Below are 15,657 nucleotides of genomic sequence, written 5' to 3' on the forward strand. Positions count from 1 at the left end.
TTATAGAAGAAAGCTGATTAGCAATTATAAGCAGCTGTGCAACACAGAGCAAAGGAAGGGCAGTTGTAATGAAGGCAAAAATGGGAGTAGTAGTGTTCACTGACTAATGTTCCAAATAAAAGTAGCAGAGTGGCAATGGACCCGGACTGCTGATGTAACAATGTGCGATATTCCCTTCTCAGAAATGCCCACTGGCAACTACTGTATTTTGTGGCCTTTGACTCTCTTCCTTTACAGTCGCTGGCTGCTGATGTTTTGTGATAGGTACTTAAAGGTAACCATGATTGGCTAGACTTAAGGCATGTTCGAGTTTTCTCACGCCAGGTCTAAAAAAGTGGGCGCGGCATGGGCGGGGAAGGGAACGGGCCAGTAGGCCTGTCTCATTTATCATTTTCTACGCCTATTTTAGGAAGCGGTCTTACATTTAGAAGCGGCGGTGGATCGGCCTAAGTTACGTAGAGGCCGGCACCTTTTCATAACTTTGGTGGGTTATTAAGACCGGTGTCTAAAACGCCGTTCTTAAATGACCCTCAGTCTTTAGTTTTGAAAATTGTTTACCTTTTTTTTTATGTATCAATTTTAAAATATATACATGTAAATATCAAAAAAGATGGATTGTACTCACCAAGGGACAGCCTTTACACTGGGATTTCACCTGATCAGCCACTAGAGGAGTGGCTACATATTTAGGATCCACCGTCTTTACCACGTTGGACAGCTGCTTTCCGGCAACTTCTTTAGGTCCGGCTTCACTGGATTTTAACTCTAGTTTCTGTCTACATGTGGGAAGAAATGAAATTAACTGAAAGAAAGAGTATATTGTGCGCTGACACCACAATTGAAATGGATCTAATATTGTATTGTAGCTGACCTACTGTATGAAACCTTGGCTTTTTATATAACTGGTCAGGGAAATGTTGCTTAATGCGACACATGCTCAAAGCAAGCTAAGCACTTTTAGGGTGCACTCACACGCTGCCGATTTTGTTTTAGAAATGTCCACCACTGAAAATCAGCTATTCATTTGAATGGGGCAGCAAGCACATGGATTTCTGCTAACCCCTTTCAGGTGAATGGAGCCGATTTTCAGTTGTGGAAATTACTGCAACATAATCTGCACTGTGTGAGTGCACCCTTAGGCCCCTTGCAGACAAGGGTGTCCGGATTAGGTCCGGATGCGTTCAGGGAAAATCGTGTGAGCAGGTACGCAATTGTAGTAAGTTTTGACTGCGATTGCGTTCCGATGTTCAGTTTTTATTGCGCGCGTGATTAAAAAACTGAATGTGGTACCCAGACCCGAACCCAGACTTCTTCACTATATTTTATTATTTTCCCTTATAACATGGTTATAAAAGGAAAATAATAGCATTCTTAATACAGAATGCTTAGTCAAATGTGGCTTTAGGGGTTAAAAAATTTGATAAAAATTAACTCACCTCATCCTGTTGTTCGCACAGCCGGTATCATCTTCTTTCTTCTTCTTTCAGGACCTGCCAAAGGACCTTTGATGACGTAATCGCGATCACCACGTGGTGAGCGCGGTGACGTCAGCGCAGGTGCTGCTGAATGAAGATAGAAGAGAAAATAATAAAATCTACAGAACACCTAACCCAAACCCAAACTTTAGTGAAGAAGTCCGGGTTCGGGTATCAGTCAGTTTTTTATCACGCGCGTGCAAAACGCATTACAACTGCGCGATAAAAACTGAACATTGGAATGCAATCGCAGTCAAAACTGACTGCAATTGCGTACCTATTCGCACAATTTTCCCTGATCGCAGACGCAACGCATCCGGACATGCTCGTCTGCAAGGGGCCTAAGGGTGCACTTACATTCATTTCTATGGGGCCTGCGTTGCGTGAAAAACACAGACTATAGAACATTCTGCGATTTCCACGCAACGCACAAGTGATGCGTGAAAATCACAGCTCATCTGAACAGCTCCATTGAAGTGAATGGGTCCGGATTCAGTGTGGGTGCAATGCGTTCACCTCACGCATTGCACCCGCGCGTAATTCTTGCTCGTGTGAAAGGGGCCTTACTATTTCAACCAAATTTTTCTGCTCAAAAATGCTGCACATCTGTTGCCTTTCTTTTTTCACATCACAAATTTTTCTCTTGGAAATATCCTCAGCAGAATCTGAGGGAGAAATCTGAGGCTAACCGGATTTTGCTGCAAGTCCCCATGCAGATTAGCCCCAGAATTTGCATGGATTCAATGTCAAGAAATTAACTATTGTGTGGATTCCCACTGAAAACCATAGAAGGAATACAAGCAAATTTCACATGATTTCACAAATACTTGTCTGAATCTGCATGAAATTTCTGACACGTGAGCATGCTGGAACTTAAAGAACCGACATCTGCTGTACATGTACGGCAGATGTAGGGAAGGGGTTAAAATAATATCTCATTGGCTGCCATTGCATTTAAAAAAACTCCAGAGTTGCTGACATTCTAGTTCATATAGTACCTGTAACTTCTCCTGACATGTCTGTTGTAGCACCTTCATGCATTCCCTATGTAATAACAGTTCTGGAGCATCTATTCTTATATCTCTACATTGTGCCATTCTTTTATTATTCTTGCTAGAAGTTGTGGATTGCCAGCAGTTTGCAGTGGAGGTGCAGATCGGTGTCACCAGTTGGGATGTATCTTTGCACAGTCTGACACTAGCAGCACTGATTGGATAGTGTCAGACTGTGCAAGGACACACCTCTAACTGGTAACACCCATCTGGACCTTCATTGCAAACTGCTAGTAATTCTAGCATGAATAAAAGGAATGGCACAACATAGAGTCATAAGAATTGATGCTCCAAAATTGTTATTACATGGGGAATGCAAGTATGTAGCTACTAAAACAAACATGTCAGGAGAGGTGACAGGTCCTGTTTATTAGAGCCGTTAGGAGGCGTAGCCTGAAGAAAAGCATTGCACAAGAAGCTTGGGGTGTGGTACGGTACTGCCTGATCTGCTGGCTTGTCCTCCCCCACCAGTTTAAACTCCTGGTGGGAGACAAGAACACAAGCAACACTTGAAGTACCCTTTGAAAAAACATAAAACTGAAGAAAGTGTTTCCTACAAGGTACATACATACATAATAGCGAGTGCAGCTGTACTAGAGCGCAGCATAAAGGGAGGCTGCCATGATAGGTTTTGGGGACGAGGGGACGTCAGGGGAAGTCGCAGGCTAGATGAGGGCAGTGAGAGGTTAAGTGGGGAGGAGGTTGGGTTAAGGTAAAGGGGTGGAGCTGTAGGGTTTTTAAGGAAGTGAAGCGGGAACCCAGGCACCATTTTAGGCTGAGGTAGAGAGAGATAGTTTACCTGTTTACCTGTCAGATGGAGGCCCTCTTAGATAGGCTGAGGGAGGCGGCAGAGTCGCACGGCCCGGACTGGTTGGAGGCGCAGGTGTCGGGCCTGCTTGGTGGGGAGGCAGTGGGCACGTCCAGCTCGGCGCCGGAGGGCAGACGGCCGTGGCGGGTACAGCCGCCGGCGCGCCTTAACCCGAGCAAAACCCCACCGTCTCAGTGCCGGATTGGGAGCCCCTCCAGGGACCCTCCGCGCCGGGGAGCCATGGCTAAAGCTCCAGCGTCGGCCTCCCGATGCGGAAGGAATCCCGCAGTACGGCGGAGCTCAGAGCAGGGCAGGGGTTCCCGCCCCCTACCTTCCCCAGCGTGCAGCGGTGGATCAGGACCGGGACCTGCAGGATCCCCCCTCTTAGCGGGGGAGGGGAGGCCTGCGCGGCGGGAGAGCGAGAGACGGTGCGGACACTAGGCTGGGCTGGCAGATGGTCGGCAGGGGCTCAGGCCTTGGGACACAGAGGAGGACGCGGCAAACACTGGTAGGCAGCAGCTGGAGGAGGAGCCATCTTCACCATCATCATGCGCACCCAGCACCATGGAGGCTGGGGTGCGGGGATCCGGGTCAGCAGTGGTGTCTTCGCAGGAGGACGTCTCGTTGCCGAGGATGATCGGCTGGAGTCAGGAGTGACGGCTGCGGGGTTCACAGTGCCCGGGCAGCCAGATAAGACCTCTGTGGGACCTTCACATGTGGTAGTTAGCCCCTCTGGGGGGTGGGGGAAGGGGGGAGTTAGTTGGGGGGCTGAGTCAGTTGCTGGGCAGCTTGGCGGGTTGGGTTGCTGGTCTTGGGGGAGAAGGTTTGTCGCAGTTGCCCGCTTGGGGGGAGGGAGGGGCCCCTACGGTGCCAGTGAGGGTTGGGCCGGGGGTTGCTAGTACGCCAGTGCGGGGGGGGGAGTCGGTATCGGTGCAGACCCAAGCGCGGGGGGGCGAAGAGGAGCGGTGAAAAGTGGATGACTCAGCGCAAGGGGAGGTATATGTCTGTTTTGAGGGCCCATTGGGGGCACATTTGAAGCAGGAGGTGAAGGAGCGTATTTGGAAGGGGGAGTATATAGAGATTTTTTCCTTGTTGCCCCTGGAGAGATTTAACTTGGATAGGGTGTGGCGGGAGGACGGGAAAAAAGAGGAGGATGAAAAACGCAGGTATTGGCTGATTCCACGTACCTTCTCCAACTGACTGCAGGCGTTTGCCATTCTGGCAAGCGTCATTGGGGAAAAAGCGATCGGGGAGGGGTATCGGGTGTATGGGGGCGTGGGCTGGCTTCGTTACGACGAGCAGTTTAGGCAGAGGAAAGCGGTCCGCCCAAACATGCGGTGGGACCACAAAGATATTGGTTTGTGGATGCTGGTCACGGCGCCGGGGCGGCAGGGGCAGTCCTTTCGGGGGGACGCAGGTAGCGAGGCAGGGCAGTCGGGGATGTCAACGGCTGCTGCGAAGGGTTTGTGCTTCCTTTTTAATAAAGGGAACTGTAAATTCGGGGCAAAGTGCAAGTTTAAGCACGAGTGCACTTCCTGCGGCGGGGCTCATGGGGTGTCCAGATGTTTCCGAGGGGGTAAGCCGAGAGGGGGGAATCCAGTGGAAAAAAGGGTTTGATGCCGGTACAGGTGGAAAGGATGGAGCAGTTTTTAAATAGGTATCCTGTTCGGTCTGCGGCTCAGTTATTGTTAGATTGTTTAGGTTTGGTTTTCGTATCCAGTCGGACCCGGGGCCGTCACCCTTTACGGGTAGGAATTTGCACTCGACAGGGGAGCATGCAGAAGTGGTGTCGGAGAAGCTGGCAAAGGAAGTGTTGTAAGGGCGAATGGATGGTCCGTTTGAGGCTCCACCGTTCGCTGATTTTAAGGTTTCGCCTTTGGGGGGTAGTGCCGAAGAAGGAGCCGAACAAGTTTCGGCTGATTCATCACTTGTCATTCCCAAAGGGTGCGTCGGTCAATGAGGGTATTGATCCTGAATTGTGTTCAGTGGTCTATACCTCGTTTGATGCGGCTGTGGCGTAGGTGCGGCGTTTGGGTCCGGGAACTTTGTTGGCAAAGACAGACGTTGAAGTGGCATTTCGTCTGCTCCCGGTGCACCTGGAGAGCTTACATCTATTGGGGTGTTTTACGTGGATAGGTGTCTGCCGATGGGTTCCTTGTCATGCGCATATTTTGAGGCGTTCAGTTCCTTCCTGGAATGGGTGGTGGAAGTTTCGGGTTGCAAGTCAGTCATCCATTACCTGGATGATTTTTTGTGTTTGGGTCCGGCGGATTCGCGGGTATGTCATCTGTTGCTTTCTACGTTACAGTCGGTGTTTGCGTCCTTTGGGGTACCACTCGCAGAAGGGAAGACGGTTGGGCCTATGACTGAGTTGAGTTTTTTGGGGATTGTTTTGGACACGGTGGCCATGGAGTGTAGGTTGCCGGAGGATAAGTTGGGGGTTTTGCGGGCGGAGGGATTTGCAATCCTTGTTGGGGGAAGTAAAATTTTGCATGTCGCATTATGCCCATGGGCCGAAGATTTTGCAGGCGGTTGGCGGCTGTGACCGCGGGTGTGACGTCGGCGCATCACTTCATTCGGTTGGGGCGCAAGCTGCGAAGGGATTTGGAAGTGTGGGCTAGGTTTTTGTCAGAGTTCAACGGGAAGGCGTTGGTTTTGGGGGATGCGGTGGATAGTGTGGATTTTGATTTGTTTTCGGACGTGGCGAGGGAAATTGGTTTTGGGGTCGACTGCAATGGGCAGTGGTGCGCGGACCGCTGGCCTGAGTCGTGGGGGGTAAGAGGTTGGGTTCGGAATCTGGCATTGTTGGAGCTCTTTCCTATTGTGTTAGCATTGGAGTTGTGGGGGGATAAGTTTCGTGACAAAAAGGTTCCATTGTGACAACATGGGGTTGGTGCAGGCAATTACTAATTTGTCTGCTTCATGCCCGCCGGTGGTTAGGTTGTTGCAGCATATGGTATTGCGTTGTTTAACGTTGAATGTGTGGGTGGTAGCGGTTCATGTGCCGGGGTCTCTAACAGTATTGCGGATGCTCTCTTTCTCGTTCGCAGTAGGAGCGCTTTCGGCAGCTGGCGCCAGAGGCGGAGGTCGCCGGGTTGGAGTGTCCGGGGCTGCTGTGGGAGAAATGGAGGTACTGTGAGTGGGTTATTCAGGGCCTCCCTAACGACCGGTACGTGGGCAGCGTACGACGAGGCTTGGGATGGCTGGGCGAGTTGGAGTGGCATGCTGGGAGTGGGGGTGGATGCGGGTAAAGTTCCCTTGGTGTTGTTTTTGGGATGGAGAAAGGAAGAAGGGTGGTCGGTGGCTCAGGTAAATAGATGCATGTCGGGATTGGCTTTTGGTTTCAAGTTGCGAGGGCTAGTGGATTGCACCAAGGCTTTTTCGGTTCGGCAGGTGTTGAAGGGTTGGCGGTCCAAAGATAGGCGCGGCCGGTGTCGTTCGAGTTGTTGTTGAATCTTGGGGGGCGGTTGGAGGTTGTCTGTAGCTCTCGAGGGGAGGTAAGGTTGTTCAAGGCAAGGCAGAGTTTGCGCTGGCCTTTTTCGGGGCATTTAGGTTGGGCAAATTAGTGAGTAGGAGCGTTAGTTGTGCCGGGGGTTGCGGGATGGGGATGTGGATATCTTTCATGACAGGGTGGTGGTTCGGTTACGTAGGTCTAAAACGGATCAGGAGGGGCGAGGGTGTTGTGTTTGCTTGTTTGCAGTGCCGGGATGCTTGATGTGTCCAGTTGTTTGCCTGCGGGAGTATCGCTTGGGTATGGGAGAAGGGGCGGCCCCCTTTTTGCGGCATGCGGATGGGTCCTTCTTATCCAGATTTCAGTTCCTGGCGGTTTTAAAGAGGTGTTTGGGGGATTTGGGGTTGGATCCACGGTGTTACACAGGTCACTCGTTCCGGATTTGGGCGGCGACGGAGGCAGCCCGTCGGGGCATGAGTGATGAGGTCATTAAGAGGATAGGTCGGTGGGAATCGGGTAGGTTCCGATCCTATGTGCGTTTGGGCGGTCATCAGCTGGGCTTTGACAGGGAGGTGGCGGCCTTCCGGTGGCTGGGTTACCGAGGTATGTTGTGGGGGTGGGGGGGGGGTTTGAGGGAGGTTCACCGCTTTGTGCAGCTGGACCGGCCTCTGGATGTATTGGTGTTGCATGCTGGAGGGAACGACTTGGGCATGAAGCCGGTGAGAGAATTAATTCGGGACATTAATTTTGACCTGTTACAGTTGTGGTCGTTGTTCCCCGGGATGGTAGTAGTGTGGTCTGACATCGTTCCTAGACGGCGTTGGCGGGAGGCACGATCGGTGGAGAGGATAAACAAGGCCCGCATTAAAGTTAACAGGGCGGTTGGAAAATTTGTGGCACGGAATGGGGCGGTTGTGGTACGGCATTTTGAGTTAGAACCCGGAGTGGGTGAGTTTTGGAGGGTGGACGGGGTCGACCTCAATGCAGTGGGCATTGATCTGTGGTCGTTAGGTCTGCAAGGGGGGATCGAGCGAGCTTTGGGGGTGTGGAGGGGCGCGCAAGCTTGAGGTAGAAGGTCAAGTTGCGCGTCTGTGGCGGTAGGAGGTCCTGGAAGATGGTGGTAGGGCTTGGTGTTTGAGGATGGGAGAGCCTCAATTGGTGGGGCTGGACTCCCAGGGTTGGAAAGTTGGTTGGTTTCAGTGGGGTGTCCATCACTCGGTGTCTCCGAGCTGGAGTGATACGGCTGGAGGCAAGGTGGATTGAGTCGGGTGTTTGGTGCACCAGCTGGAATCGGGGCTTCTAGGACCTCCTTCGTCAGGTATAGGTATATAATATATGTTACACGTTATGTTTGTATTAATAAAAGGCTGCTGTGGCTATTTAATTCCAATATTCGGCTTTGTGTCATTTTTGGAGGGGGATATAGTAACTAGGTAGGGTTGGGGAGTGTGAGGAGAATGGGGAGAGAATAGAGGACCCGAGGGAATTCCCCAATAACCTAATCATGTGTTTCATATGGATTACACTACACTCTTCAATAAAAATAATGGACATAACAAGAGGAAACTTACCTACAAAGAACTTTTGCTGCAATGGTTTCATATACATTAAGCATCAGAACATGATTTTCTTCTGCCAAAGCAGATTTTAGATTATCATCGTCGATACGGTAAACTGTACTAGATGTTTCTTTCTTAGAGATGCCCAGGACCTGTTCAATAAGCATGTTACTAGCATGCAGACACAATTGCATGTGTGTGTGAGATGTATAAACTACATGGGATATGGCTATATGGACAGAAGTGATAAAGTAACACAGTGAAGCTATTGGTTCATAGGCTTGTTCCTGTAACAATTTTTTCAGAATGCCCTGTTGGCCTATTCATGGCGGTTTCCAGCTCCCAATACTGATGAATTATCCTCAGAATAGGTAAAAAATATCCGATTGTTGGAGGTACAACACCCAGGGGCTGCCTGTGGTTGTTCCGGCACCAGTGGCCGCAGGAGACAACCAATTGTGCGTGTATCGGACTACCACCAATGGGATATTGAAGACCTATGTTAAGGATAGGTCATCAATATCTAGAGCCCCAAAAAAAACTTCATAATACTACTAAAGGATGAGTACCAATTCCCATTTTACAAGATACAGCATGTGAGATGCTGACGAAACATTACTGGGGCTGCTGTGTAGGCTTAAAAGGGTTGGCCCTTCTCAAATATTGGTTGCATATTGCAAGGATATGCCACCAGTATCAGACAGATGCAGGTCCCGCCTCTGGGACCAGCACCTATCTCAAGAACGGGGCCCCGAAAGTGAATGAGGGTGCAAAATGCAAGGGTGACTATCCTCCATTTATTTCTATTAAAGTGCCAAAATTAGCCAGAGGTGAATGAAGAGGGGGCTGTGCTTGCGCAGTGCGTTCTCCGCTCCAGAAATAGCCAAGTGCACTAGCTCAGGTCTTTTTGGAACTAGCATAGAACTAAATGGAGAGCACGCCACGTATGCTCAGTGCACTCTCCTTCACTTTGGGGTTCCCGTTCTAGACATAGGTGGCATATTCTAGTAGGGATCAGCAACCTCTGGCACTCCAGCTGTTGTGAAACTACAACTCCCAGCATGTTCCACTCACTTCTATGGGAGTTCTGAGAACAGCCAAGCAAGTGTGCATGCTGGAAGTTGCAGTTTCACCACACCTGGCGTGCCGGAGGCTGCTGACCCCTGTCCTAGTGATATGCCACCAATGTGTGAGATGGCCTTTAAATACCTGCAGTAGCTGGAAAGAGGGAGACTTTTACTATTTTCTTCTATATATCTTTGCTATGTAACCATTCCTGTCAACAGATTAGAAATTTTGATCATTATAGGTGATAATAGGATGTGTACATTTTCTTCCCGATGGATTCTCCATAATTCCTCACCCAGACAGCTGCTTTTAACAAGTGCTGGTTATATCAGACTCCAATGGGGTCATTTATAACTGGTGTAAAGGAGAACTGGCTTAGTTGCCCATAGCAACCAATCACATTCCATCTTTCATTTTCCAAAGGAGCTGTCAAGTAATTTTTATTGAGGAACTGATACTGATAACGTCTGTTTTCTAGTGACTAGAGAACAGATGTTGGAATTAGTTTTCACAATAACTTGGGGGTTTCCCCATTACGGGGAATTTATCAAAAGTAGTATTAGTTTTCTGTTCTACAATAGCTGCATATTTTTGCGCAAGAAGCACTTAGCTGTAGCGCTGTCCAATCGCAGCGCAGAGCTTCACAGCCAGGGAGTTTTTCTCCTTGGCTGTGACGCTCTGCACTGCGATTGGACAGCGCTACAGCCAGGGGAGAAGGAGATGCCCACAGAGAAAGACTCCTCCCCATTGTTCTGATGCTCAGTGTTTGCATACTGTAAGGGGAAAATACCAGGGGGCACAGCGTGGCGCTATTTTAACAAAACAGGCAAGGTGGCAGCATCAGCGGGGGGTACCCCGCAAGTACAGGTACTTATCTCAATTAATAAAATCCGATGTAAGGTCCTCTTTAATGTCCTCTGTCCCTTTCCACTGCTCCCTTAAGACAGTTGCTATGGCTAGTCTGTCTCCAGCTAAGAAGACAGGAAGACAGAGGGGCGGTCCTTCACACTGCATGCCTGCATTAGGCTTCAGAGTGAGGAGGCGTGTCTCTCAGTAATCCAATCTGATTGGCTGGCAGCGAGGTGCTGGCTACAGCAAGTGTGTATGGAAAGTGAGGGAAAGCAGTTTTTGCCTCAGAGAACTGGCAGAAAAGCCATCTTGAGAAGGTCCTCATATTGTAAATGTTTAAACAGCCATAACTAAGGGAAAAACTCAAGGAAAACAGTGGTATGTGAAGAAACTAAAGATTGCTTTATGCATAATGCTGCTGCAGCAGTAACATATGCCAAAATTGATTTTTTTATGAAAACATGACGGTTACACTTTAATAAATTCCTCCCAATATATTTCATACCTTGTTGGAGTTTGTGAATCCAGTTTTGGAGATCTTGCAGCTGGCAAGTTCCTTGATTTTGGTAACCTGATTTTGCTTTGTCTGGTAGGTAACTTTACAATTTCCAGAAACATCAACCTGAAATAAGCAATCCAGTTATCAACCGGGATCTAAGCAAGCAAATATGATTTTCAGAAGGAATCTGTCAGAAAAAGCCATCATATGTATGAAACCAGACATTTTGAGGTACATTAAAGAGGGTTTTCTGAGACTTTACAACTGATGGGCCTATCCTCTGGACAGGTCATCAGTTTCTCATTAGTGAGGGTCTGACACCCAGGAACCCCACTCAGGAGGTTTGAGAAGACAGCGTTGCTCACAGTAACGCTGCGGCCTTCTCACAGCTCACCCTAGGCTAGTGATGTCACGTTCACCAGTCACATGGCCTACACGCAGCTCTGTCCCATTTGACATGAATGGAGATTAGCTGCGATATCAAGCACAGCCGCTATACAGTGTACGCCGCTGTGCTTGGTAAGTTGCGAGAAGGCAGCGGAGCAACACAAGTGCCTTCTCAAACAGGTAATCGTCAGGGGTCCTGGGTGTCAGACCCCCAGATACTGATGACCTATCCTGAGGAATAGAGAGATTTGGAAAGCCCTTTTAAGGCACTATAGAAGTCTGTGTACTCTATTACTGCTCCATGTGTAGTACTTACTGTTGATATTGGGAAGTACTGGCATGTCTTTTTCTGATTAAAATAACACCTTTCTACAAGAAGATCTAATAATATTACTTATTAAAGAGGTTGTCTCACCTTGGTATGTGACATTTATTATATATAAAATGGCATTATAAGCAACTTGCTCCCCAGCCACCTCGTACGCTGTTATAGTTGCGCTGAGCTGGCAGAGGTTGCAACTAAACCATTGGCAGATTTGGAAACTTGCACGCACAGGCACGCCACCAAAAGTCTTGCACGCACAGGCACACCACCAAAAGTCCAGCCCTGCAATGCTAAAGGGAGGAGGTTAGACAACCCCTTTAATTCAATAATTCATCTCCTCCTTTTGAAAGTGGCTAGCATCTAATATGTGAAATCTGAGTGATCAGCCAAATACTCAAGCATCCTACTGCCATTCTTATGTTGGGTATGTATGACAGATGAAAAAAAATGATTTATGAGGAAACAGGTTTCACGGTTCCTCGGTTCCTGAACAATCCTACACATTTCCACCACAAGAATATGACTCTTCTCATCCTATGTTTTGCTTCCTACATAGCATAAAACCATACCAGGCACAGGAGATGACCTATGCTGGAATCTGAAATCCAAGGGCTTTTATGGTATGATAGCTTCCTGCTGGGCCACAAGCCGCCACTTGTGTTAGCTGCCCACATCATGCAAGATTATTACCTCAGTGACGGTGCCAGGGCTGAGCTGGATCTGGAATAAGCTTGCCAAGCCTCTCTTGATGTTAGTAAGGAGTGTGGGTTCATTCTGGTACAGATACAGTGTTTTCACCTAAGGAAACAAACATACATTTGGTAAGCAGACCTAACATTGCACACAATGCATTTACACCTTTCTATTACTTCACATATGCGAGATTTAATAAACTAGACTTATTATATCGTCCATTACTTTTTTTGGGGTTATTGGTTGTTGGTTTAGTTGAGCTAGACCCCTTTATCTTCATATATTATCCATCACTGAGGTATGATCAGTAATTTTATTACTTCACATAGACTGATAGTCTATAGGGGGAGCTCCATCAAAACTGGTGTAAAGTAGAACTGCCTTAGTTGCTCATAGCAATCAATCAGATTCCACCTTTCATTTTCCAAAAGAGCTATGAAAAATGAAAAGTGGAATCTGATTGGTCGCTATGGGCAACTAAGCCAGTTTTCCTTTACACCACTTTTGTTAAATGTATGTGCTTTCTGTGCCGGTCTTGATATCCCCTGCACTGCTCCTAATTTATGAGGCGCAGGCCTAGTCTTAAATTAAGCGCATCCTCTGGCAGACCGTGCGCCTAAATAGAATAGACAGCCCAGAGCTGGCGTAGATTTCTGACTTCATTTGCTCCAGAAAACTGGTGTAAGGCCCCTTTCGCACGAACGAGTTTTCCACGCGGGTGCAATGCGTGACGTGAACACATAGCACCCACACTGAATCCTGACCCAATTATTTCAATGGGTCTGTGTACATAAGCGTTTTTTTTTTTTTCACGCATCAGTTCTGCGTTGCGTGAAAAACGCAGCATGTTCTATATTCTGCGTTTTTCACGCAGCCCTGGCCCCATAGAAGTGAATGGGGCTTCAGTGAAAAACGCATCGCATCCGGAAGCAAGTGCGGATGCAATGCGTTTTTCACTGATGGTTGCTAAGAGATGTTGTTTGTAAACCTTCAGTTTTTTATCACGCACGTGAATAACGCATCAAAACGCATTGCACTAGTGTGGAAAAAACTGAACAACTGAACGCAATCGCAGACAAAACTGACTGAACTTGCTTGCAAAATGGTGCGAGTTTCACTGAACGCAACCTAAACGCATCCGGACCCTAATCCGTCACGCTTGCGTGAAAGAGGCCTAAGTGAAGATAAATTTGTCTCTGCTGTTAACCGCTCCCTTTCCCACCATTTCCACGCCCCTTTTGGAAAAGTGCTGAGGATCGTGTAAAAAGAGGCACTTGTGACTTTTCCCTCAAAAAGTTGCATTTAAAAACTGGAGGAAGGGGATGACAAATCTCATCCTATAAGTTTAAGACTGAGTTTTTTTTATTCATTTGGAAGTTGTCAACGTTTATGTCAGTCTTTGTCCCCAATGGGGCTCACAATGTTAATTTTCCTATTTCAGGCAGGCACACATTAAAGATAATTTCATTATCATAGGGAGCCAAATAACCTATCAGTATGTTGTTTGGACTGTGAGAAGAAACCCATACAAATACAGAGAGGACATACAAACTGCATGTAGATTGTCAGAAAGTTATACATTCTTTTACTATACTTTTTGTATCAAATCCTCACTGTTTTCAAAAACCCTGCTAGCCTTTGTTTAGTAGGATCTTTGATTGCTCTCTTCTAGTGGATAAGAAGCTGGGTTGACAAGTGATGCTCCCAGAGGTACACAACTGGACAGTAGGGCTGGGGTTACACATTCACATTTTACGATGCAGTTTCCCTTGACCCAGTTACCCCCCACCCTGGGATGCGTCCACCCCCTCCCCCCCCCCCCCAACCCCCCCTCGAAAAGAAATAGGGAGAAGGGGAGAGAGAGAAGAGGAAAAAAAAGGAAAAATATACTCTACGTACAATCATATCAGAACTACCAACCATCCCATATCTTAGTCCATTTCTCTAATCCACCTCTCTGCTTATAGAGAATCCATTCATAGTTTTTAACCTTGTTAACCAGGTTTATCCAATTATTTACCTCTGGGGCTTGGCGTGCGAACCAGCTCAAACTGATCAGGAGCCTGACCAATAATAGTGTTCTACCTAATAGGATCTTTTGGGATTTATGACTACTTAATGTCGAAAGATCGTTCAGTAAAAACAATTGTGGCTCAAGAGGGATCCGTATTTTTAACTGATGGGTGAGGAGATTATTGATACCACTGCAGTATGCTCCAAGTTCTGGGCATGCCCAGATCATATGCAAATAATCCGCACCAACAGTATCACATCGAGGACACTTGGAGGTAGCTCTTAATCCACACTTGTTTAACCAGATAGGGTGACATAGTCTGTGATAAATATTAAAAACTGTATTAGAGCGTGATTAGAATTGTGAGAAAGTACATCTGGATTAGTGAAAATACTCCCCCACCCTACCATTTGTATGTTTGGGCAATCCATCTCCCAGGCCCTTTGTCCTGGTGATCGTGTCTCAAAGAATCGTGACTTAATTAGTAATTTATATATATTTGAAATCTTCATTCTTAAATGGTATCTTCCCAAACCTCTCATTTAACAAAGAAGAATTATCTATTTCTAACAGTGATTTATCATCTAAACTAAAAAGTGTCGACCGAAGCTGAAAATACCTAAACCAAGATAGATTCTCTACGCTATGTGATAATTCCACGAACGACTTAATTTCTCTATTCTTAACAACCTGTGCCATATAAATAATCCCATTCTTTTGCCAGAATTGATCCATTGCTATACCATCTAAAATCTGTAAGTGAATATTGTGCCAGAGAGGCGTGAATATAAGTGATCCCTTTACCCCCAGCCATCCTCTAGTAATAGCCCACATTTTCAATAGTAATTTTGTAGTCCCTTTATAACCCCGATCCCTGTTAGTCAGTAGCCCAGATTCCAGAAGCGTAAATATATTATTATGCACAGAGCCTCTTACTAGGCTACTTGGAAGTGTACTATTTGGCCATTCATTACACATCCATAGCTGAGCAGCAATAAAGTAGCCTTTAAAGCATGGGAGATTTAAACCCCCATGCTCCAGCAGTTTATATAGATATTCCAGTTTGAGTCTCACTGGTTTTCTTCCCCAAACTAAGTCATTAATTATTCTTTCCAGTTTGAAATATTTATCCTCTATCCAAATAGGTATATTCCTAAGAACATAGAGGAATTGGGGTAGAATTACCATTTTAACCAGTGAAACTCGGTCAGCTCTGGATAAAGGAAGTCTCAGTCAAATCCCTATTTTTGCCCTAGTTTTTGTTATCAATGGGATCAGGTTAAGATGTACAGAATTTTCAACCTTGGGAGATATCGTCATACCCAAGTATTGAAAAGTATCGACAACATCTAGCTGGGTTATCAATGACTCCTTTTGGGGCACCGAGTCTATTGGCATCAAAGTGGTCTTTGACCAGTTTATATCTAGGCCTGATACCTCACCAAATAGTTTAACCATACGGATAATTCTTGGGACA

The 15,657-nt window shown here is 47.1% G+C and overlaps 1 protein-coding gene across 1 annotated transcript in view; it reads right to left on the reverse strand.

Moving 5' to 3' along the window:
- The window catches only part of LOC120989835 (microsomal triglyceride transfer protein), a 110,964-nt gene that overhangs the window by 42,278 nt on the left and 53,029 nt on the right, over positions 1-15,657 (reverse strand). Inside the window, exons 4-7 of the mRNA XM_040418189.1 lie at positions 12,164-12,271; positions 10,768-10,884; positions 8,358-8,497; positions 626-776 (exon numbers count right to left, since the gene is read on the reverse strand). Coding sequence (XP_040274123.1) covers positions 626-776; positions 8,358-8,497; positions 10,768-10,884; positions 12,164-12,271 — 516 coding nt within the window. The remainder of the gene's footprint in view (positions 1-625; positions 777-8,357; positions 8,498-10,767; positions 10,885-12,163; positions 12,272-15,657) is intronic.

Source organism: Bufo bufo, chromosome 2 (genome assembly GCF_905171765.1).
Source record: "Bufo bufo chromosome 2, aBufBuf1.1, whole genome shotgun sequence".
In the NCBI taxonomy this organism is placed as follows: Eukaryota; Metazoa; Chordata; class Amphibia; order Anura; family Bufonidae; genus Bufo; species Bufo bufo.